The sequence below is a fragment of the Coturnix japonica genome, chromosome 4 (genome assembly GCF_054131305.1).
Source record: "Coturnix japonica strain WE chromosome 4, WE-NBRP24, whole genome shotgun sequence".
NCBI classification, from domain to species: Eukaryota; Metazoa; Chordata; class Aves; order Galliformes; family Phasianidae; genus Coturnix; species Coturnix japonica.
Genome location: NC_140666.1, coordinates 42174919 through 42200243, shown reverse-complemented (window position 1 = coordinate 42200243; position 25325 = coordinate 42174919). Strand labels below are relative to the sequence as shown.

Here is a 25325-nt window from a genome sequence, read left to right as displayed (position 1 = left end):
CCACCAACTGGATGAACACATGAACTTGGTGTGGGAGTGAGTGGCCAGAGGGCAGCCCTGAGGGCTGGTGTTCCCGCTGGGGCCACGATGTGCGTCACAGGATGAGGCGACTCTTCCTCACTGGCCTCTTTGCGTCCCACAGGATGCAGGCCAAGGCTCCTGGTGTGAGCCCACAGAAAGCCCCGTCCCGTGTTGCCGTGACTGACCAGGCAATGCCTTTCAGTATGACACACACAGTGGATGAAAAGTGCTTGAAATAAGACCACTCCCAAGTACATGTTTACATCAAGTCTGTATCATGGCCTACTCAATGCCGTGTGCCATAACAGAGACCAAAAAGGCTGAAAATGGCTAACTTTTCTTTGAGTGGGGATTTTTAAAGAATAAATGCTCTTGCCTCTTGAAGGCAAACACAAGGACTCAAAGAGCTGTGGAAGCACCTGGAACACTTGTATGTGTGCAAGAGTTGCCTCACTGTGCCTGAGTTTGCAGCAAAAAGGCTGACTGGATGCTACCTGCTTACCTCCAGCACAGCAGAGTCCAAGCTGGACTGCCCACACTACCCAATGTGACCAGCACTAGTGGAAGCACTCCTACTTCATTTGTCTTGTAAAAAATAGAGAATGCAAGAAAACAAGATGGAAATGGGTGTGAAAACAGAGGAGTGGATACTCTGACTACTTCAATGATGTTTCAGCTAGTCCTTGCATTGGGTGAGCTTCCTCCCCACATGGGCAAATTTTTGCTGTGGCTGACACTGCCTTGACTCCACTGCCTTGAGTCCAGGAAGGACTGTCCATACACTGTCAAGCAGTGAGGAGCCTCTGCCACTGGATTTTAGGGAGTTAAAGGCTTGGAAGCAAGCTGTAACGCAGCTGGATTAACAGAGGGTCACCCAGCGTATGGAAGGGTACAAAGCAAGCACCGGAGGGGTCATTTTCTATACTTTATGACTCCCAGGCAGTGCTGACCCTGTGTACCCAATGGAAAAAAGTTTTCAAGTAACTTCTCTGAGTCCAGTTAAACCGTATTAACAGATTTATCCAATAACATGCAAATTTAGGTTTTAATGAAAAGTCTTAAGTCACAGCTCTAAGTGATTTGGACTTTTCTGCTAATGGCATCTGCTAATGACCAAAGATTTAATGCATCAAGTCTTAGCATACATCAGCGCAAACAATATAACCATTTAGTGGAGGTAAAAAGTCATCTCATTAGACATCCATCACTGGATGTGGGCAAGATGGTCCAAAGGCTTAAAATAAAATATTCATTTTTAAACTAAGAAAAAAAATCCCTAAAAACGTACAAATGATTAGGCCAAAAGTAGCAATCTGCTAAAGCTTCACTAGGATTGAAAATTCAAACAGCAACATATATCTGGAGGTAAAATGCATTTGCAAGTACTTAATTTCTGCAGTACTGTTCCACAGAAGGCAAAACCAATTTTAATAGGAATTAAAGCAATAGGGCCCTCCAGAAACAGGATGTCTCTGAGACAGGTCATTTGAACCATCAGTATAAGGTCATAACAGAAAATATTTCTGTGCTATACTGTGGAAGATGACCTCAACACAAACAGAAGTGCTCAAAAACTACTAGCTTAATTTTCTAGATCAGTCCCATGAGGGATCATAACACCATGGAGACACAAAATTGTGAGTGTAGCTAGAATTGTAACAATCACAGTATACAGCACAGCATGAGCAGAGAATGACTGGGGTGAAGCACAAGTGTAAAGAAGCAGAGCTTCAAACACTTTGAATGCATACACACTTTGTACAAACCAGGTATTTTGGTTCCACAGGCTCAGCAGTGGATTCCAGGCCCAGGAACACCAGGAGCCAATCAAGCAGGCTTTAAGGGATGTTCCTCTATCAGCAACGGTGCTAAGTCAGCCTCTAAGAGCTGCCAAAAGACAGTTGTGTGACCCAAACGTAAGTTCTCCAGACCCAAAATGTCTCCCCCACTGATGGCAGGGCTGGATCTCCTCCAGCTTTGCTTTGGCCTCTGTGCTTGCCACTGGGAAGGTGCCAGAGGGCTTAAAAATCGCTGCTGGTATGCACAATGCACGTGACGCCTTTTAAATCCTGCGTGGGATATTCCTGCCTGCTGCTAGACTTGATTTTTTTTATTATTATTATTTTTTTTTTAATTCAAGAGCTGCCCTTTAAAATTTAAAGTCACTCTTAAAAGAAAAAACAACACCCGACCCACAGCCCGAGCTTTGTGCAGCAGGCACCTACATCCTCATAAAAAGCCTGTGCTGCACTTTATAACACGGGTAAAAGTCTAAACATCATAAAAGAGAGCCTGAATTGCCAGACTGCCCAAGTCCCCCATAAATCACCCCTCCAGATGGTCCTACGACTGCTCTCAGCACCCTGCCTGTGGCAAGGGGTCTGTCCCACAGTCACACCTCAAACCTGTGAACCTCCAACACTATGCGAGGGTTACGTGTTATTTTGTACAAGAGACACTTCTGAAGTTTACCACTGCCCCATTATTAGGGACAGTTTGATTTTCCTTGCAAGTTACACACCCCTGCACCTCAAAGCATGGCAGAGGAAGAGGGTGACAACCATGCTCCTGTGGGATAACAGGACAGTCAAACACTGAGAGATCAACACCCTCTCACTGGAAGGTGCCATGGATGATTTTTCAGGTGCAGGACATTTCAATTCACCATTTGTATCACTTTGTGTGATGCACCAGGAGCCGACACTGTGAGAAAAGCAGCTTCTTCGGTGCGGTACAGAGATATGTCTTTTTCTCAGCATCAAGCTCCCTTGCGTTAAAGTGGAGGAAGGGAACTCTGCCTCCTTCACAAAACAAAATCATAAAGAATAAAAGAAAAAAAACCACTCTCCTCTTCAGAAAACCCAGGCCAGGTGTTGGGTGCTCTCACCATCAAGCTGAGGCAGGGCTGGCTAATCTGTAGGCTGGCTTGTTAGTGAGATAAAGGATTTCAGGAGGTGTTGTGGGCTGGGGGAGTGCTGGTTGAGTGTGGCTCCTGCAGGAATGCCTGACCTTTCCTGGGGCTTTGATCATGCTGGCTTGCGGCGTGAGATAACGAGCCCTCTGCAGAATCCGGAGGTAATAAAAAAAGCAGCTTTGAGGCCTCGTGTTTTGGCAGTGAAATGCTTACCTGTGCTGCCAGCATGCTGCTTGATCCCCCTGCTCTGCTAGGGGGTGTGCTGTGCTCCTGGAGGAATTTGGGTGAGGGGCTTCAGCTCTCACCTGGTTCCTCCCAGTTGAAGAGGGCAGTGGTGTGCCACTCTTACTGAGGGTGTGCACACAGAGATTCAAAAATGAGCACAGCCCCAGAAGCATTAGTGTGCAATTAAGCCACAGGTAGGATAATGGAAGGAGAAACTGTGTATCTGAAACAAACAAGATGGTAAAACAAAGGACTGATCTGAAAGGGTTATTTTTTTTCATCAGTTCCTCTCTGAATGTTTAACCTGTACCTAAAGAACTGTTTTTTGCTGAGGTTTGTTGGTTTGTTTTTCTCAGGACAGGCAACCTGAACAAGTCAGTGTACCACTGGGTCAACAAAGCATGAAAGACCTGGGCTCAGCGTGCTGAATTGGTGGGTGCTAATTAGCTCAGTCTTAAATACTTCCCCCTAATAAGCCTGTATAAGCACTGTATTGACCTGCATTGGGCTGCTCACCTGGAGAAGTTCTGATCCTTCAGGGTTGCTGCTCTCCTATGAGGCAGCTGTGCTGCATGCAGGGTTGGTGCTGCTATGGCTCTGCAGTGCTCCCTAGCTGCAAACGGACTGGAGTAAAACCCAACAAAATCTGGGTAAGTTACCCCTGTGTGTGTGTGGGGGGGGGGGGGGGGAAGCAGTGCACTCAATGATCTTGTCTTCCTTGCAGGGGTTAGCTATGTAGATTTCAGATGCAAATTTTACTTTAGGGCAGGCTTTATGGTATTAGGAGTCTCTTCTTTAGCCTTCTGAAATTTCATATGTATACATGCTAGAGTTCTCTCATCTCTGTTAATTGGGTTTTGTGGAATTTTGAGGCCTGGGGGCCAGAGGGAGGGCTGCTGATTAAAGCACGCTGTGCAGAAGTGGATGCAGTGGTGTTGCACAATAGCAGGAGCAGCTCTGTTCCCCCAAGCTGCCTTCTGGTGTGTGCCCGGCAGGCTGGAGGAGCTCCTGTTTGCACACTCAGAAGTGCTTTGGCAGAAGGAGAAGTGCTGTTCTTTCCAGTCTCTCAGCCTTGCTTTTCCAGTTGTATACACTGGTTCTAGGGTATTTGATGTGGATCTGCAGCTGTCTGTTTATTGTGTAGAGTCAACATCCTAGCCACCAATCTGACTGTGGTCACAAAGAGGGGCTGGGGGAGCCTGCATGCTGACCTACAACCTTCAGCACCACTAAGGAGGAACAAAAGGGTGCTGAGTCTCCTCTTGCATCCACGCCTGTTGGGATTTGTTGAGCTGCAGTTCCCAAATCAGTGGGCTGATGGGTGTGTGTCTGTGTGACCCCGCAGCAGGGCACAGAAAGCTCCCTGCCTTGCTTCCAGCTGCATCTCCCCAGCACCATGCACACATGAGGCTCCAGCCCAAAAGCTCACTTGCTGCAGCTAAATACAGATATTCACACACCCATTATAAATGCAGTCTAGTTTCATTTTGAACCCACAGGAGGGTGTGGAGGGAGAAGACATCAAAGCATGAACACAGGCTACCCTGGCATTCTGGGCGTGCAATTTTATCTTCCCCTCATTTCCCTCCTCTCCAAACCAGCTGCTGCAACTATCACGATGCTTGCCCTCCGGCCGGCATGCTGGATAACTGGCTTCCAAGGCAGTCATTAATCTCCCCCCATTACCCAGCTGGCACGGGATTTCACTGAGAGAGGCGAGCTGCCTGCATACCCTCCCAGCAGCAGCTCCCAGAGCGAAGCCATCCCCAAGATGGACACACCGGAGCAACACTCACGGAAACAGGGATATCACCAAGCCTGTCGGCAACTGCGGAAGAAAGAAGCAGTGTGCATCTCTAGGGGAAGACGGCTGGGATCAGAGCTAAGTTTAGAGAGTGACTTATTGCTCAGCAATAGCAGCAGAGAGCAGCCCCGACGTATGCAAGCTATGTAAGAGAAAGGGAGATGCGCACAGACTTTCAGCAAGAAAATACAGCTCAGCAGTGTTGTGCTTTCATCCAACCATTGGGTTTTGACCCATCTGTGGTGACAGGGCTGAAAGTGCATCAGGAGGGATGTAATTCAGTGCAAACAGGAGCTGCTGCTCCAGCGACGCCGGGGTGAAATAAAAACAAAGCAGGCTGAGAAAGCAACAATGCACCACTGCAAGATACTAAAGGAGACAAAGTAACCAGAGACTTGTTTTGTACCCTTCCCGCCTGAAAAACAGCCATCTCCCTGCCTCCCACTACTGTGTGGGAATGCTTGAGCACCTAGACTGAAATGCAAATAACTTTTTCAGAGCTCTTTCCTGGTGTGTGGATGCGATGATGCACACCAAGCCTGTCATATCCTCTCAGTAACAGTGTTCATTTGCCACCTTTTTGCACAAGAGCCTTGTGTATACCTACACTAACCTGCATTTGATCTGGTGGTAGGACCATATATTCTCCCAAGGCAAGGAAAAACACAGACAAGTTTTTGATCTTCCTTAAAGCACGGCTTATCTCACTTTTCTGTTTGTTTTCTGTTTTTTTGAGTGCAGGGTAGCGTCTGATGTGCATGCCACCCACCACAGCTTATCTCGGCAGCGAAGCAACCATTGCAAACCAAAATAGCAGCGCCTTCCTCTGCGCCTGCCCTTCAAGCAGCGACAGGCATGTTTTGGTATCGCAGACCCCAGGGCGCTAAGTACCAGTCTCACACCTGCATACTCACTGAGAAATCAGGGGTCCTTCGTTAAGGCCAGGGGATTACTGGCAGGACAGCTCAGGAAACCCTTCCCTGAGTATCCCCTGGAGGCACCGTATCTCCCTCTGCCCATGCAAGCCTCCAAAAATGTAATTTTAGAACATCAGCAGGATGAGCATCTACAGCAGGAGCTCAAAGCAATGCCTAGCCTGGACAGTGGGACTAAACCATGGGGCACCAGCATGGAGCACTGACCTGCACTCCTGGGGAGCCTGGCTGGGGAAAAGCATCCCCTGCCCCGGACGAGCCCTGCAGCTGCCCACAGCTCCCCAGCTTCCAAAGGGAAGGCAAGGCCGTGAGAAAACACAACCTCCACCATCCCCAAGTGCCGTCGGGGCCTCCAGCTGCCGGTCCCTTCCTTGATATCTACAGGCACTTTCTGGCTCACAAGCCAACACGTGAAGGGTAGCAATAACGACCCCGCTGAGTCCCAGGGTGATGGAGGGAAGTGGTTTGAGAGGGGTTTGCTGTTGGCTGTGCACTCAACCAGCCTTCAACCACACGTTTAGCCTCGTCCCCCTGGTCGTGTCATTGGTGGGCAAAGGATTCCAGCTGGCTACTTTCCCATGAGCTTTCAAAGAGGGGCAAAATGGAAAAGAAGCTTTCAGCAGGCAGAGGAAGGAACTCTTGGTTAGCTGGGGGGAGGCAGCCATCAGCTGTCACACCGTCTGTCTGGCAGCAGTTGGCTGGGAAGCCCCACGCAAGCTTTCCGTCCCAAGCACATCCTTCCTGGCAGGGAAGGACACGGGCCCTCAGGAAGCTGCTGCTCCTCCCGCCACGCTCAGCAGCGGGGTCCCACAGGGCTCCCGGCGCCTAAAATGGGTGCCAGAAATAGAGTCCAGGCAGGAGCTATATTTAGTGGAGCGAGCGGTGCCTCAGGAAGAGCCCCTCCAGCAGATGGGCATGGCCTCACGATGGGTCCTGCTCCCCAGGTAAGGATGCTGTGCTCTACCCAGGGTAACTTGCAGCCATCTCTTCTCAGGGGCTTGTGGGACAGTGAGGTGGGATGGGTGTCCCACCTCTGAAAAGAGGCTTGGAGAATAGAGCATCTAATTAAGACTGCAGCTCCAGTTAATTGAGCCCAATTCACCTGTGACATGAAGAGCCACAATCCCATCAGCAATAATGGGACTGCATCGGCTTACACCAGTAATGACTTCAGATCAGCGGCATAACAAAGCCAATTCAATATTTCTGATTGTCCAACTGCTCGGGCTGCTGGGGGAGAGCTGGAGATGGCCTCCCTCCCTTATGCCCAGTCCCAAAAAGCACTGCCAGTGATGCAGCACATGTTGGCAGCCCCTGCTTGGGGCCATGCTGGATGTGGTGGGGTGATGTGCGAGCTAATGGGGTAGGCAGGCATGTAAACTGACAGCTGCATAACCCTGCCATCATCGCTATGTCCACTGCTCCCATGCAGCTTGGGACAAGGGGATGGGGAGCCTGCATGGGGTGTCCTGGGCATGTCAAGGGCTGGAAATGGCAGGGTGGACCCTGGCTGCCCTATGAAGGCTGCTGCCCTGAGAACAACAGCTCTCTTCTACCTCCAGCCAAAGAAAACTCAGCTGCCTCTGTTGTGAGCAGAGGAGCATTACTGCAGGCCAGTCAAGTTTTGACTGGTCTGATCTCTATATCACATGCTCTGCAAACATCTGCCTCCTGTTGCAGGCTGGGCTGCACTAGGAAAGGTCTCTGTGCCAACACATCCCCCAGGGCTTTGTCTGCTCTGGTGAAGCCAAGTCACAGGCATGCCCACCAGCAGCCACCACCTGCCCAGGTGCCCTCCCTAAGGGTCCTCATCTGGCTGTCTTCTCTAGAGAGGGACAAATACTATGGGACATCTGCAGTGTCCTTTGGCACATCAGAGTTGCCTTTGTGATGTTGAAACCCAAGTGCTTTAGTGAGGTGCTGCCCTAAATGAGGAGCATTATTGCTCTGCTGTTGTTGGGACACTTGGCATGGCCAGGCTGGGTAAGACAAAGGGAGAAAAGCCTCACGCTGAGGAGCACAAGGCTGGCCAGCATGTTCCTCTGTGACACTCCATCTCCAGGTTTGAAAGAGGGAAGGCAGGCAGCTGGTGCTCGCCACAGTGGCCAGGCAGGGCCTTGTTTCCTGGGCAGGTGGGGCCCAAAGTTCCAATCACTCCTTTGTGTCCACACAGTGCAGGCATCAAACAAAAACAAGCAAAGCACTCTGCGGGGTTGGCTACAGCAACCTTCCGCTTCAGGTTTGGCTGACTGAACCCTGTGCTTGGCTGAAAGCCTCCCGGTTCATCCTGCCTCAAACCAGCACGTTTTGAAACTTGTGCTTTGCATCCTTCAGGAAGGAAACAAGATCAGAAGGCACCACATGTCTCTTCTGTACGGGGTTTCTCATTTTGTCATGACCTCCTGCTCCCTGCCTAGGCATCAGCTGTCTTTATCATGGCTTCTCCTTCAGTCAGCAAACAGCATGTCCCACAGCCAGCGTTTCCATTGCCAAGCCACAGACCTGTTTGCACCTTTGCAGTAAGCAAGATGTTCTGCCCAGACAATGTCACCAACCGGTGGGACCAGAAGAAACAGGTTGGCACTGGCGGGACAGCTCCAGCCCCAGCTCAGCCTCTGCTGCTGGCAACCCAGGTGACAGCTACTAAAAAAACCAAAGCAATTCTCTTTAAGGCACCGTCGACCCAGAGATGAATGGGATTAGATAGCAAACTGCAGATGCTGTTACATGCTGTTTCTTTTTTTTTTTTTTTGACTGGCTGAGCATTTCTGCTGTGTGGGGCAACTTCCAGCTTATGGCAATCAGATGGAAGGTGTTGGTTTTTCACCTCGTCTCACACCATATCTCACAGTAACATCTATGCTCATTAACTCTTTTCCTGTTCACTTTGCAATCCCATAAACATCTCTGTATCAGCTGATGTCATTGTTTACAAAGAAAAGCGTGACATACATTTCCCTCAGAGCAGCCTGAAGTGAGAAGAGCCAGAAGCAGGTTAGCCAGCAGCTCTCTGAAATCCCCTAAAACCCACAGCAACAGCAGCACCCAGCATCAGTGCCTCCAGCCCAGCACATCTGCTGGTCTCCTGCACTTTGCTTAGGGCCACAACATGTCCCTGTCCGATCTGCCGTCCCATGGTAGGCATCAGTCAGACTTCCCACCCCTACCGATCAACGTTCCCAGCTGGTTGTGCTCTTGGAGCTATCCAGACACATACCAGGATCATGAGGTGTGATGCCCTCCTCCTTGTAGGCAAAGGTTTAAGCAGCGTGCTCAATTCAGTCAAGACAGCTGGCATCAAAAACATAATGAATCAGCCAACCATCTAAAAAGATAAATAAGACTTCTTTCTCCCCCCGGCGTGTTAAAAACACCCTTTTACCATTTAAATGCATGGGGAGGAAGAGGGAGGTGGGACATACTGCCATAAGAAAATGCCTTTACTGTTTTTGTTTGAGATGCCACATTTTTCACCAAACGATTGGAAATCTCAGTTAGTCTTTATAGGAATTTTCAGAGCCTTCGGTTCGCTGTTGCAGTCTGCAGTGGTTTCGCAGGGAAGGAGAGACACAGCCTAGCCCCCTGCCTCGGTATTTAGGGGCGTGCAGGAGATGTGTGAGGGTAGGGAGAGCAGCTCGTGTTGAAGGCAAGGCTCCAGGCAGCCCTGGAGCAGAGTGATCCAGTCTGAAATAAACTGGCAACCCTAAAACTTTTTGATAAGATAAAAATTCATTGATGTTGGCTCACACTGGGCCCGCTTCAGCTCTGCACTTGTCCTCTGTGTTTCCTTGGCATATCTGTTCCTTTCCTCTATCTGCTTTAGCATAACTTTATTTTTCTCTTTTATCTTTAGCTAACTGCACCCAGGGACTGGAGGGATTGATTTTTTGTTTTGACTTATTGTTTGAAGATCTGTAACTCAAAGCAGCTTCTTGCGCCTCTGATGTCTAGGCACGAGCAGTATAAAAGGTGAAGTGTGTCCTATGTACTGAGCCGAGCAGGGATACCGTTCTATAATCAGTCATCTGTGTTTTATTTTGCCTTTTTGGGAGGAAAACTATTTTAAGACTTTATAGGCAATAACACTTGAAATAAATATTCTCGTGGCTGATACTATGCACGCCGGTTCTTTCCCTTTTTAAAGATGGTGCACCACTGCTCACTACTTGGGGCAAAAAAAAGCACCAAGTTCCTAATTAAAGGAGGCCATTATAAATCAGAAGATATTTTGACCATCATGTCACACCCTCGGCAGCCAGCCTACCACCGCCAAAACATTGCCATGCAAATCCAAGAACACTCAGCTTGGGGATGCACTGCCGCGAGGCGAAACAAATCCCCTCCGATGAGGGAAGGCAGAGGGAGGGGACGGCGCACCCGCACTAACCCTATCCCATGTGCTCCCTTTGCCCTCGGGGCTGGAGCCAGCTTCTTTAAGGAAATTCTCGCCCTCAGGCTGCGTCCAGCAGGCAGCTCATTAGGACGTGGTGCCCGGGTTTCTCATGCCGAGGTCGCAGAAAGCTCGCCGCGCGCAGCGGTGTTGTTTACGATAGCCCATCTCCTCCGCTCCCTGAAGTTGCCCAGCTTGCTGAAATATGGTTACATATGCAAACATTATCTCCCAATTGTAACCTCATTTTCTGCTCTGCTGGACGGCGTGACCAGCATTTGTCATCCCGCCGCCCCCGCCCGCCGCACCGCTCGCACGTCCCTAATTGTCACCGAGATGCAGCGTGCCAGCGGGACGCCGGTGTCCGCTGCTCCCCATCTCCACGCAGTCACTCAGGTAACAAACCCATAATCTCGTCCTGTTTTCATGATGGTTGAATTACACATAATTGTTCCTGCACAGTGATTGATTTCTGCCTGAATAGAGACCTCTGCCTTTTTTCAATGCGAGCGAGTGGCAGCCAAGTCTCTCCATCGAGGAGGAGGCAGCAGCCTTTGAAGAGATCAAAGCCAAGGCCGCGAGCAGTTGTGCGCCCTGGGAATATGGAAAGCCTTTATGCTCTCAACCCCATTTCCAACATCATGTTGGATTGCAGCTGCATTACATTCTGCCAGCATTCTTAATGCTTTTAGTATTGACTCTGACATCACCGATAGCTGTTTTAAAGTAACAAAAGCTGAGGGATGACTTATTTTCACAACTCCGTAATTGGAACATGCAAAGTTAGGGGAAGGCAGCATTTGTTTTCAATCTGAAATACAAAAGAAAGCACAGAAAATTATATAAGTTCCCCAAAATTAAAAACATGTTTTTCATATGGAAAGAACAGAGGGGGCATTTTTATAGCCTAGACCACACAAAATGAACTGATTATGCACATGTTTTTTCAAGCCTAAAGGCTGAAGTAAAAATATGATTGGGTAAGCGAGTCAAATCGGGAAAAAATATTGTGACTCACAGTGCATTTAGTGACTTCTAGCACCTGATGCAAGGCAAAATGCTACAGATGCCCTGGGTGCTGCTTCCCTCTGTAACTCCTTGTAGTAAACTGACAGCAGTTCGCTTAGCCTAAACCAGGCACAACACGTGGCGAACGAGCATTAAATCCCCATCAGTTATCTGGGAAGATAACCAGTGATCTGGAAGTATAAAGCTCCACAGAGCTCCTTCTCAGATTTCCTCTGCTCCAGCCACACAACAGTCATAACGCTGCCTTAAAGATCGCCAAAGAGGTATTTTTGGGGGTGTCGGATGCTCCTGCCCTCCATCCCCTCCTCCCCTGCCCTCAAGGGTGAGCACAAAAGCAAAGATCTTCAGCTAGAAAGGAGGCCCCGAGCTTTGATTAAATACACGCCCACACCGTCCTGGGAACGCATTTCCAGGGAAGCCTTAAAATGAACCGGTGGGAAGGAGAGGGGATGGGGAGCATGGGGAGGATGGGGAGGACGGGAGACAGAGCCAGGGATGCCACACAGCTGAGCTGCTCCTGTCCGGAGTACCACTGCCGCTTCAACAAACACTTCTATTCATTCTGAAGCCACTGAATTGAGTCTTTTGAGAACAGTAGTTTTGAAATATGCTCGCTGCCACTACGGCGTGCGGAGTGGTGAGGAGCAAAGAATGTGTAAATAAAGCATAAGCTGTAAAGAATTAAACGTTATAAGCTGTAAAGAATTAGACGTTACGAGTACTCATGTATTAGCAATAAAAATAATTTCCTCTTAGCTGCATAGTTTGCCTTCTGCCATCCCAGAACTCCTATTTTCCCTGCAGTCATTACAGCCCCATTTCAGATACGGCAGCACAGGACCTGCCCTCCTTCCCTGCGAACATCACACCAACACCCGTGTCACTACTGGGATCATTGGTACTGTCTCAGGGATACTTTGCCTGTTCCTTTGCACACACAGCAACACTGAGGCTGAAAGTGGTGCCAAACGTAGCAAGCCATCTCTTTACCACAACACAAAAGCTCAATTTTGAATAGCACTAAGAAAAAAGCCTTTCCTATCTTAATCCAATGTGCATTTGTTGGTTTTTCTTTTCCTGCTCCTCTCTCTACTCTTCCTCCATCCCCAGAAAATTTACTCTTCCCTCTGCACTCCCTGAGAGATCGCTCCTCTGTGACAGGAGAATGCCCACAAAGCAGCACTAAGGGGGAGCACGGGGTACCAGAACTGCCAGCTGCCAGGCTGCTAGGACATCCCACTCCTCCTCTGTCTGTCCCATCCATCCCACCAGGATCTCCTGGCACGGGCACACAAACACCAGCCCCCGGAAGCCAGCGGGCAACGCACATAGCATCGCAGAGGTTCCTGAAACAGCATCAGAAGTCAGGTCCATGTGATGCTGCAACCCTGCCTTTCAGCATCGAGCCATTACTGGGATGAAAAAGTACTTTTTACTATAATTGCTGCTTATTTTCCTGGATGCTGAAGGAGCTCAGAAGCTGGAGGAGCATAGGATGGACAGCAGCTTCCCAGGGGAAGGAGTGTGCCGTCCTCATTATCTGGTCCCATTTGTGCTGGATTTCTAATAGAGGGACTAAGAAAGAAGTAAGAATGCACATCACAGTGCTGGGGGCAAGCAGCCTGCATCCCTGCATGGCAATAAAGATGAGACACAGAAGAGAGGGAAGATGCTGGTGCTGCTGGGGTAGCAGGGAAGGAGAAAGGGAAAAGACTGAAAATGTGCTTTTTGAGAAAAAGTTTTTTACACTCTTTTTTTTTTTTTTTTTAAGTCCCTCCCAGCCTTTTCTTTAAAAAACTTCATCAGAATTCTCTGGTCCTTCATGGAAAGGCAGCGTACAAAACAGCCAAGCCAGCAGTGCCAGGAACTTTGTTCTTATCAGCATTGCTTCTAATCAGACAGAGGTGTTGAGAACTTCTCTTAGTCCCTACTCTGTACACGTTCCAGTTTTTACTTTCTCAGACTTCTGGTTTGTTTTCATGAAAGTAAAACAAGACAAAGAAGCACCACCACAAAAGCATCTTTAGAGAGGAGCTGTCATCCAGATGGGTTCCTGAAGGATGCTCAGGAGCCCTGGATTTTGCTCCCACCTCTGCCATTACCTCCTGAACATCTCTCATCAGGCTCCTTGTTTGCAAACAAGTCCTCTCAGCTTGTGGCCCTATTTCATGCTTGGGGCACCAGGGGGACATCTCCCCTGCATCTGCCCACAGCCACCAGCCCACAGCCATTCCCATGGGTCATGTCCTCAAGCTCAACTCAGCACTGGGTAATTATCCACAGAACTTACCTATTTCATGCTTAATTGCACAGGCACATACTTTTGCTCCACCCTCAGCCCAGCTGCAGCCTAACAACTTGCATTGCCCCCTAGGCTCACATCCCAGCCTCAAGCAGCCTAGCCCTGTGGTGTGAAGCCACACAGCAGTGACACAGAGGCAAAGTACAGGTGACATGGGACAGCTCAAAGCCAGCCCACAGAACCTGTGTGTTAAGGGCTTCATGGCTGAAAATCGTTGCCTCCAGAGCAAGAACGCAAGCCTGACCCTGGAAAACACTTTGTCCAGAAGACATCAGGCAGACAAGTTCCTTAAGCAAAATGGGGTATTTGGGGTGTTTTGACGTTGAACACAACTATTTGCCAAACAAGATGTATTTACCCACAGCCACACAGCCACACCTGGAGGAGAAGCTCCACAAAACCCCTCTACAACCCCACTCCCCTCAAAAACCCAAACACAAGAGTCACTGAACCAGCTTTGTGTAAGCCAGATTTCCTGATGAAATGATACTTCTGATTCTGCCCAATTAGTCTGTAAAATTCTCATTTACATACGCCCCTGGAAACAAAACAAAACAAAGAAAAAATTACAGGGTTCGAAGTAAGAGGAAACGCTTTTTGTACAGGCTGTTTTGGGAGATCCTTTCATTAACAAGGTTCTGATTCAGACAGCATTTTTATAGAATCATAGAACTGTTTAAGTTGGAAGGGACCCCTAAAAGTCATCTATGCCAACTCCCCTGTGATGAACAGGGGCACCCACAGACAGATCAAGCTGACCAGCTCTCCCAGAGTGCCTTCATATTCCTTACTCCAAAGTATGACACCATCTGCCACAGGTCACTCTGACAAGGAGCATAGTTTGATGCCAGCATAAGAAACACTGGCAGGGGAGCTGCCTAATAAATGGGCATTTTTTTGCAGCTCTCCTGTTCTGAGTTTTTCTCATGGAGATTTACATCTCAAGCAGGATCTCGATGCCTTTAGCTTAGAAATATTCTCAAAATAACAGAGGGCGGAAAAGAAATCCCAACAAACCCACAAACTTAAGAGCTAAGTTTCTTGTGCTTCTTTCATTTTTTCTCATTAAATCCATTACAGCTTCCTCTTTTCCCTGTTCCATGGGTATCAAAGATACTGATTAATGTGTGAGGGAGAGAGGGGCATTTGGGTAACAATTTTTCCAAACCCAACATGCTCCATTCCAATTCACTTGTCAGGTTAAATGCCAGTAGCACACAGCAGAGAGCCAGGCAGCTGGGAACAGCACCGATGTAACTCAGTGTTACAGTGTTACAGGGCAGCAAAACCGAAAGCTTCCCTTCCCAGGGCAGGGAAGCTGCTCTTCCCATCCATGCCAAGCCCAAACATTGTCTGACCTGATGTGCTGTGGGACAGGGCATCTCACAGCCAGACTTTGCAGGCACTAAGCACCTGGTGAGCGGGTAGCAGTGCACCACCTGAACACACCTACAACACTGGATGCAATTTACCTGCATTTTAGCACAACTCCAGGGGAAAGAAATTATCCCCAAGCAAGGCATTCATTTGAAAAATACTGATGCCTCTAATTTTGTGCTCCAAATTGCAAATTTTTTTTTTTTTTTTTTAATGATGAGTTTATGCAAGATTCGGACAATATCCTTCACAGTGGCTGGTATAATGATCTGTTTTGGCTTTGAGAGGAAAAGAATGTTGAAATAAAAAAATTTCCACATTGAGTGACATGGTTCAGTGAGAATGGGGGGGACAGGCTGATGGGTGACCTGGATTATCTTAGTGGTCTTTTCCAACTTCAATGATCCTGTGATTCAAGGAAAGATCGAGACACGAAGATAAGCTAAAACTGTGGAGAAATGTGGTCACAAAAACCTCTGAGGCAGTTTTGAAACAAAGAAGCAGAAGACAGTAGAAATAGAGTCTCAAGGCATGGCTTGGTGACCAGATACCAAAAAAGAGAGCTGCTCCCAAGCAGGTGGTGCTACAGGGAGGAGGAACCAGAAGCACATTCCACAGGACACCTTGCTGAAGCACGTTGCTCTCCATCCCAGAGGCACCAAAATCAGCTGCTGGTGACCACTGCGTGCCCACTGCTCCAAGTCCCACTTCCCATCTGACAAAGATCCCATCACAGCCTTGCCACTTCACACCTGCAGTGCCACTTCACACCCAGTGCCAAGCTCCTCCTGCTCCAGCCTCACCTACATTCACAGCCACACTGAGACAACAGATGAACAAAGAGGACACCCTCCAGCTCCATCATGCACTTCTATATGAGTGGTTGGGCAGCTCTGACAATGACAGACCAAGATACTCCGGACCCAACTCCCCACAGCAGACAGCACGGACGGACTCCTCTGGAGCAGCTCTGACCACGTTTCCCCATTGCAGGGACGATCCCTGGCCGATCAGCAAAGCTGGCACGCGCATTAGCTCCCTACTGTACTTTTCGTTCAGCCCCAAAGATTGAATGAATACGTTTTTATTTAAGTGCTCAATCACTTTCTTGCTGAGAGGACAGATTCCTTTGAAGTGGGAAACCCAAGCTAAATAAACACATCCACAAGATCCAAGTCTCAAAATAGAAGCCGTTGGCTTGCTAGATTAAGTTATTCTGAATGCAATTTTCTTAAGTGAATCCAATGCCTCGGAAGGGCCGGAGTGACAGGGATGCTAATCCCTGGCTGTGGGATGGGGACAGCATGCAAAGCAGCTGTGCTGGGGCCATTGAGATGGGACCCAGACCGACAGCAGGGTAGGAACAGCAATTCGATGCACTTGAGATGCAAAACCTTCATATCCCCAGCGGAGCATGCTCCTGCACATGTCTGAGAGACACAGACTGTTTTATGGCTCAGAAAAACAAAAAAGAAGGTACATGCCTCTAACAGGACTTCAGAAATATTACAGCGGCAGTAAAACACTTCTGTGTGGGTTATTCCTCCTCAAGGGGCTTTCCCTACCCATCAGCAGAAGTGAAGCACACAGAGGAGTGGGGTATCATTGACTGCAGCCAAACAGCAACATGAGGATCTGGAAAAACTTTTGGTGCCTGAAGCTGCAGAGAACTGGGCTGCCTTCTCAAGCCTTGTGCTCCCTGCTACCTGAGGCCCACGGTGAGCTGCTCGTATTAATACTTTTTTTCTGGACTAGAATTAAGTTGGAGAAGAGGAGGTACAGAACCACAAGAATAATGACATTTCAGTTCTAAACCACACAAAAATGAAAGTGGCAGCCTCTTCTCCGATAGGTTGCCCCAAATTAGCTCCTAGGTGTACAGAAGATGGAGACTGAAGACACATCTATGACACTACAACTCCAGCGCTGGGTACATGCGATGGGTGGGGTTTGTGATCACGTCTCAGCTAAAGTCACATGCATGCAGCGCCCGCCTCTGGAGCGAGCCATGGGGGAATATTGCCCTTACCCTCTGCCCACTCACCATTAGTTAGCTTGACTAATTGCACCAGCCTGGCAAGGATAAGGGACACTCCCTGACCTTCTGACGGTTGGTGAAAGGATGGGAAAAAGATTGTAATTTTTTGTTTCCTGCTCCACTCTAATAAAACTCCCACAATGCATTATACTGATGGGTAGACAACATAACCATCACCGATACAATATTGTCTTCCCACCACCCTCTACACGTACTCATTGGAATTCAATACCCTAAACTAAAAAGACACTAAGATCCATCCATAAAGGCATTTCCTATCCAAAAATTAAAGTGTGTTAAGATCTATCCAAAAAGGCACCTACAGCACCGCAAGCAGGGGGACCATCCTGGAGCTATCGGAGGCCGCCCCGATCCCCAGCGTGATGTTGCATGCAGTGGGGAGGGAGCTGCTCCTGAGCATTTCTCTTCGATGCACAAAGCCTTTTTGCATGGAGCAACCAATGGTGGGAATCAATGTCAATCAGCAGCCGGCGATACCGTATCTGGTGGCAAAAAGCGGAGCGAGCCTTTTCATCTCGCTGACAGGCAGCTCGAGCAGCCCCGCTGCAGCCCTCGAGACTCCTCAACAAACAAAGAGTTAACGCCAGAAAATTCACATCTGTCCTCACGACTACAAAGACAGCATTTACATCGCCCCACCGCACATTATCCCGCAGTGTAAAGCAGGGCTCTCCCCAGCCCCGCTCCGAGCGCACTGCGGTTCGTCACGGGGTTCAGCACGGGGACCGCAACCAACACTGTCAGAGCCCAAATGCACAGAGCAGCCACACGCTGCGGGACTCACAGAGGAACCCCAAAAAGTCTTCAGGGAAAGAACTCACTGTTCTGGGGATGGGTGGCGACAGAGATCCGTTAGGCATGTACGGGTCGTTGTTCATATTTGGCATCATGATATACCCCGAGTAACCAGAGTACGATGGTCCCTTGCTGTACAAGCCACCGTCAGGATGCTTTCCTAGGGAAGAGGAGACAATGACGGTGTTATTCCCCATGCATGCACCTCACTTAAACAGGTACTGTATGATCACGGAAACATTCAGCCTGAGAACATTCCCTTGCTTATGGCAATTATTTCTGGCAGAAAACAGTCCCAGCAATTTGTAACCACATTTTTTTTTAAGAAGAAGAGTTAATTCTTAAAGAAGTCGGTGCACTTTGCGAGGGGCCAACGTGACACACCCTCAAAGCAACTCATTTATTTGGCCAGTCCCTGCCAGAGTAGGCAGAAACACCAGCATTGACATCGTGTAGCTCAAGCAGCGGTTTTCCCCCACGTCGCACGTCCCTCCAGGATGCTGGACTGGGAAGCACTGCCAGCATGGCTTCCCCACATCACTGCTAGGAGGGGAGGGAGAAGACAGCAAGAACAAGGGGCAATCACTCTCTCCTCTCCTAACTGGGAGCAGAGGGCAGGGCTGGCACGGGGCAGACCCACGGCCTTGGGGAGGGGGAGCCCATGTGGGGAGGTGATATTGTAAGGAAACAGCTTGGCTCTGGGTCCTGCAAAGGGACGGGTTTGGGCAGCGAGACTGCCTGCAGGTGAGCTTTTCAGAGGGTGCAAGGGGAAAAAGAGCTGCACAGAGCTGATCTTCCCTCACGGCCACAAGCACAGACACTGCAGCTGTTAGGGTGTGCAGAGCCCAGTTCTGTGAGGAACCAGAGGGTCCCGGCAGGCGCTGGGGCTGAGCTGCGTCCCACTCCTGTGGAGGTGATGACCTGCTTCAGCCTGTGATCACAACCACTGCACGTTAAGCACAGCCTTTGTCCTTCACAGCACTCATTCTTTGTACACGTGCCTGACCCCCTAAGCAATATTCCACAAACTTTGTTATTTCCTTGGCCAGAACAAACCGCCGGTGCATTACAGAGGGCAGGAAGGCTGCTCAGATGGAGGCTTAGGGGCTGCCATGTGCTTGGGGGAAATCACACTGCTCCCCAACACAGCCGGCAGTGCTGCGTTAAATCAACATCCTAAAAACAGTGATTTCTTCAGCGAGGATCCATGTGGCCTCCTTATCAGTCTTACTTTCGACAACCATTTGGTCACCAGAGATAAACACGCGGTGCATCCACCTCCACCCCCAACGCTTTCCCGTCCCCAGCAGACACTGTATTATTGAGACACGAACTGCAGCCCGAAGGTGGGAGCAGCAAGCGGGACACGCGGTTCTCACCTTCCTCCGGGTGCTCCCTGCCCTTGTCATGGTAGGAATCCTGCGCTGGAGTCTGCCGGGAAACCTGGACCGCGGGGAATCCGGCACCGGAGAGGAGGAAGGAAAAGAGGAGAAGTCACTGTGCGGTGGTTCGCTGTGCCCGTCCGCCTCAAAAGACGGGACAGTGACGGCGCGGGGCAGCACAGCTGGTTCCTCCGGGCACAGCGCAGCCCGAGGGGCAGCGTGCGGGAACGCGCCGAGCTCCGGCGGCCGAAACGCCCAATGGGTACCAAAATGCGAAAGGCAAATCAGGTTGCCCTCGTTACTGCATTTCTTGGGGAGGGGGAAGAAAAAAATTAAAAATAAAAAAACAAAAAACAGAAAAAAGGCAGGAACACCGACAAGCGGCTCGGCCCAAAGTTGTTTTAGCGTCGGGAATTTCTTCCCGACAGTTCAGTGCGAACCCCTCCGAGAGCCCACGGCCCGTGGGGGTGCGGGGCAGCGCTGGGACCGCCGGCCGCCCCGCGGGACCCGCGCCGAGCCCTGCCGGGCCGAGGGGGCCTTCGCCAGGGCTCGGCCGCCCTTCCCCTCTCTCCGCTGCCCCCGGCCCCTCACCTCGTGCCCGCCGGCGCCGGGCGCGATCTCGGACTCGTTGACCAGAGAAGACTTGATGTCGGCCAGGTCTCCCTCCTCCTCGGGGTGGCTGATCTCGGCGAAGATCTTCTCTTTCTGGGGGTCCCCTTCGTCCTTGAAGGGGATCATCTCGTCGGTGGCGCAGAGCTCCGGGTCCCCCCCGCCGCCCCCGGCCCCCGGCAGCTGCGGCATCCTCGCGGCAGCGCGGCGTCTGCTGCGGCCGCCGGCCCGCCGCGGGAAGGGAGCGGGAGGAGCGGCGGGGGAGGAGGCGAGGGAGGAGGCGAGAGAGGAGGAGGAGGAGAGAAGAAGGGGGAAAAAAAAAAAGAAAAGAAATGAATTAAAAAACCCCACCAAGTCCTCGCCAAGTTGCTGCCTCCGCGCTCGGCGCCCGCCGCGGGGGGAACGGCGTAGGGAGGCCGCGGGGCTGCGCGGGGCGAACCGAACCCCGCCCGCCCCAGCCGTCGGGGCGGGGCGGGGGCGGTGGAGATGAAAGGAGCCGCCGCCGTGAGTGACACCGGGGGGGGGGGACGGCAAAGGGGCAGGGGGGGGTGGCGGGGAAGGGCCCGGCTCCGGGAAAGTTTGCAGAGGCGGCCGCCGTGTGGGTACGTTTGTGCGGGGCCGGGAACGCTGCGGGGCTGGGAGCGCTACAGGAGCGGTGCCCCTCTCCGCCCCGTTGGGAGCGAACACGCGTTCGAAAGATTTTGTCGATAACCAAAAAATTAAAGGAAAAAAAAAATATCTAAACAAAAGCATCCGACGCGCTCACTCGGGAAACATCGGAGCGATGCGGCTCGTTGCGTTCGGTGCGGGGCATCCTGCGGACCACCGCTCCCCACCATCCCGGCCCCGTGGCCGGGGCGCCCCGTGCCCTGCCCGTGCCTTGTCCGTGCCCTGCCCGACCCAGCGCGGCGTGGGGCCGAGCGCTCCGTTGGCCGCGGGGCCTCCGCACCGCTTCCCCCCGACGGCTCCGTAAGGAATGAGACCGAGGACGGGAGCAGGTAGTGGGGCACGGCGAGAGGGATTCGGACGAGGAGAGGGGAAAGTAGGAACAGAAAGACGGAGACGGGGACGGAGGGGCACCGCACGGCGCTCCGCGGGCGCTGCGTTGGGTCAGCACTGCGAGACCTCCCCGGTCCTTATACACATCTGCGGGCTTTGGGCATCCTGTTTTTTATACACACAGAATTGCTTTACAGCAGAACGTCGTGGGGTTTTCGTTGTTTTGGGTTTTGTTGTTTTTTTTTTTTTCCCTTTTCCCTTTTTTCACGCCTTTTTAGCTTGGTTTGGCAGTTTCGGCAATTGGGATGTTTTATTATTATGGTTTTTTTTAATCATTATTTTACGATCATTTAATTTTTCAGCCCCGACGGCCGGCCCCGCTCTACCCCAGCCCCGTCGCCGAGAAAGGAACGGAGGCAACAGAACACAACCCCCCATCCCCACTCACAGCCCCCCCGGTTGCGTGCGGAGCGGCGCCCCCTATATAGGGGAGGGCGGGAGCGGGGCGGGGCGGCGGCTCTTTGATGTCCCGCCGGCGGCCCCTTTCATCCCCCCCCCGCCAGCCCCCCCGGGCCCTTTGTGAGCCTAAATTTGGCAGGAGCATGGAGGCGCGCCAGGGCGCCCACGTGTGCGCCGAGCTCCCAGCTGAGCCGGCCCCGGGTTTTCTTCCGGGTAAGGAGACAGCGGGGGAGATCAAAGAGTTTGGGGAGCCGGAGCCGAAATGTGCATGGAAATAGGGGGAAATCATCGCCGTCGTCGTAATAAAAATAATATCCCCCCCACCCAAAAAAATCCTGCCGCCTGGACGAGTGCCAGTCCGGAGCCACGGGGGAGAGCAGCGCGCGTGGTGGGGAGGGAGAGGAGGGATGGAGCGGGTTTTCTCCGAGAGAAAAAATAAAATAAAATAAAATAAAATAAAATAAAATAAAATAAAATAAAATAAAATAATAAAATGTGTGATTTGATAAAGGCGGTTGGAGTTCTTCTCGAAAGGAAATTAAAAAGAAAAAAGAAAAAAAAAAAAGAAAAAGAAAAAAGAGGAAAAGAAAAAAAAGAAAAGCTCGCCCTTTTGTTTCAAAGCGCCGCACAGCCGAGCAGCTCTGCCCGACGGCGCGTCCCAGCGCTGCCGCCCTTCGCCCGGCCCCAGCGCAGCGCGGCCCCTGCGGCCTCGGGGCGTTGAGAGGGGGGGGATGTCCAACCTACCCCCCTCTCCCCGTTCTGTTTGTCCCGAAGCCCCTTTGCAAGCTGATGCGACTCAACAATCTCGAGTGGAAATCGAAATCCGTGGGCTGACCTCCTGAATGCCTCCTGTCGGGAATAAAGGAGGAGCGTGGGTGGTTGGGGGGCTGAGCAAAGCACCCTCGCTCCTGTGCCGTACCAGGCAGATGGTCCCAAACCGGGATTGGGGAAGTGAAGCCCTGGGATGCTGTTCTCACTGTTCCACGGCATTATTTGTGCCACAATAGGTACTTTGAGTGGAATAGAAGGCAAATAGGGAGCAACCTCTGCCGGTCTGTGAAGCTTGGTGATGCTGGTTCTTGCTGAAAGGTGGGCTGGTTTGTCATGCTAACAGAGGGTATCCTGGTGGAGTTTCTTGCAGCTCTATCGCAGATCAACTGCGTTCCTCATTTAGAGCTACTTGGAAAGAGATTGTGTGTAATAGGTATTAGGATATTAGGATTTTTGCTCTTTAATTTACACATCCAACTTTCCAGTTCTGGGATGCCATTAATGTTCTTACCTAGAATTACCATGTTAAAGGAGCGAGGTTTTCTTTCCTGTGCTACAATGGGGGCTTTGTGAGATTTGAATGGGCAAATCCCACTGGCGTGTTTTTGCTGTAAGAACTTATGTAGAGATGAAGGCATCGCCAACGCAGCTCTCGCAAACACGTTTGATTATCTTATTTTGAGATTAAAGGGTTAGCAGTTTAGCGCTCGCTTTACTAAAGCATCCTAAAATGCAGGGGAAACGCAGGGTGTATGGGAAGAAGCAGTGACACGAAGCAGCTTGCTAACGAGCCCTCGCCTCGCCAAGCGTGCGGCGGTGGGATGATTTCTGATGACTCATCAGATCAGATAATGTGCAGTGTGTGAAGGGATGAAAGGGGTGGTGGTGTTGGGAGCAGAGCCTGTGCCCCATGCTGCATGGGCAGGTGGATGGGGGCATGGCTGCTCACTGCCCCCGGCAGAGATTTTTGCTCTGGAATGTTCAAAGGGAGCACCACATCCCTGGGGGCCCGTGGAAACCAGAACTTCAGTAGTTCTGTTGGATACTGCGCTTAGGAGAGATGCTGGCCAAAGGAAAGCCTTTTAATTGCAGAGTAGCAGTTTTGCGCATTTACATCAACACTTCCTGCTTTCTTAGAGGCAGAAATTCCTCTCCTGTGTAACTAACTCTTACACCTGCCCAGGACTGATGATATTTTCCCCATTGCAGAGAGCCAGGATGCGCAGCATTGGCGGATGTGCACAGCTCCTGGCCGTGACCTGCTGGTGCCCCCCAAAGCCCTGTGGCACAGAGCTGACCCTGCAAAAGGGCTCCTGTCTGTGGTTTTATGCACACATCGTGGTCAGCTTCAGGCTGAAAATGTTAATTTCTATTGGTGCTTGCTGGAACAGAGTGTAATTAGTAGTCATGGCCCTGCAAGGTGATTTGCGGAGGAGTCATCCTTACGCAAAAACCCTTGGCCTGGCTGCAGCAAAGCCTATTTTGGAATTAAATCTTACCCAATTAATATATTCTGCTGAATATATCATTAATGAGCAGAGCAGACTGCACTGGCACTTTATTTTAGATGCACTGACCGTTCCTTTCCTGCACACCCACTGCACCTGGTGGCCTCTGCCTTGTTCTTAATGACTGGAGCTCCCTGTGCCCATCCCACGCTGCCAGCAGGACCTGGGAGCTGCAGAGGAGGCCCCTTGAAGGAGGTGGGAGGGCAGGAGAACAGGCAGCAGCTCCCCAGCAGCAGCTGTGCACCATCGGCACGGGACATGAGAGGCTGCTCCTGGCTCGCTGAAGCGCTTCAGTGCTGCAGCGAATGTGCACAACGCCTGCTTGATTTTTCTGAGTGCCCTGACCTCTGCCTGGCCACATCCCCAGCATGCATGCAGCTGGATGGGGAGGCTGGGCCGGGGGAACGCATCGTCCTTCTTGCCAAGGAAGCTGCTTGAAGGTATATTTTGTTTTCAAGTGTCAGCTCCCACTGCCCTGGGACATAGCAGCCATCAATTTGCCTGACTGAGGTACTGAGCAGTAAAACCTGTGTAGCAGTCAGCTGCAGCAGCATGCGCTAGATGAGCATTGGAAGAATGCAACAAGGATTTTGCAGGCCAAAAGCAGGAGTAATTGCAGAACTCGCATGCCTGGGTAAGCCTCCATCAGCAGCAATAGCCCTTCCTTCCCGCCCAGCGAGGCTTTCCAACAAAACGAGAGACGCCAGCTAATAAGGCTCTCCTGGGCTAAAAGACTTTAATAACTTTTACTAATTTCAGTACCTTTTCATGCAACGTGTAATTAAATTATGAGGCTCCTTGCCATAGGATGTTATGGAGGACTGAGTTATAAATGGATTCTGAAAAGGATTAGGCAAATTCATTTTGGCTATGAAACATGACCGTTCGGGTGCAACCTCCAGCTCAAAAAGTCCCAAAAACTCCAATTACAGGAAGCCCGTACTGGCACCAGGAAGATAACACAGCAGAAAGCAGAGTGGAAAAACCAAAACTGTGGAAACTGGCCCAAACACTTGCTCTGACGTAGAAGTCAGAGGTCTGCAAACCGGTCCAACTTAAAATGAGTTTTAATGCATGAATCAAGGAGGATCACCTTTTTTTTTCCCCTTCCAAATTTGAATTTATAGCATGCCATCAGTCACTAGCCTCAAGCCATAACCAAGATTAATACCAGCTGATGTGTGCATGCCACTACTATGTTGATAGTGAAATAAAACTTTCCTTGGTTTATTTGCCTCTCCCACAAGGAATTCAGTTTTTCAAGCCTCCCTCTCAGCCAAGACCACTTTTAATAGCATTTATTTATGTTTGCTGGTCATGAAGCATCTAAGTAGTGTTTCGTACAAAAACCTTTATGAAAGAACAGAAATGTTGCACGGTGTTTATATTTCTGTAAAGATAACACTGGTGTGTGGACAAGTTGCTGCTCAGTATTATATGTCAACAGAAGATCATCCATGAAATGTTCGCCGTAACAAAAGCAATGTTCAGTAACAAGGAATACTAGTTTTAAATGGGATTTAATTTCATTTTCAACGCAGTACTTTGAATTTCAGTAAACTTTTATGGTTTCCCTTGAATGCAAGCAAACACCTTGCTTTCTTTTGAAGCTGAACTGCCTTCTTTTCCTCAACAAACCCCACATTTAACCCTGATATAGGCAGATGATTCTCCAGATTATTTTGTATTAGAGGAGTGCTATCTTTAGTGAGAGAAATTAAAACAAAGGGGCTGCAGGCCAAAGTG

At 50.4% G+C, this 25325-nt stretch overlaps 1 protein-coding gene and 1 long non-coding RNA gene across 5 annotated transcripts in view; one reads left to right on the top strand and one right to left on the bottom strand.

Moving 5' to 3' along the window:
* Nucleotides 1–20302, bottom strand: part of LEF1 (lymphoid enhancer binding factor 1) — a 53589-nt gene extending 33287 nt beyond the window's left edge. The window contains exons 1-3 of one of the 4 annotated variants that reach the window (XM_015861377.3): nucleotides 19825–20302; nucleotides 19231–19294; nucleotides 17878–18011 (exon numbers count right to left, since the gene is read on the bottom strand). In XM_015861377.3, coding sequence (XP_015716863.1) covers nucleotides 17878–18011; nucleotides 19231–19294; nucleotides 19825–20034 — 408 coding nt within the window. In that variant the 5' untranslated portion in view covers nucleotides 20035–20302. The remainder of the gene's footprint in view (nucleotides 1–17877; nucleotides 18012–19230; nucleotides 19295–19824) is intronic. The other 3 variants (XM_015861375.3, XM_015861374.3, XM_015861376.3) reach the window with 3 other exon arrangements.
* Nucleotides 20206–21810, top strand: LOC146761044 (uncharacterized). Its single transcript, XR_014945309.1, has 2 exons — nucleotides 20206–20346; nucleotides 21204–21810. It is a non-coding gene; the product is annotated as an uncharacterized LOC146761044 (long non-coding RNA).
* Nucleotides 21811–25325: the final 3515 nt, after the last annotated feature.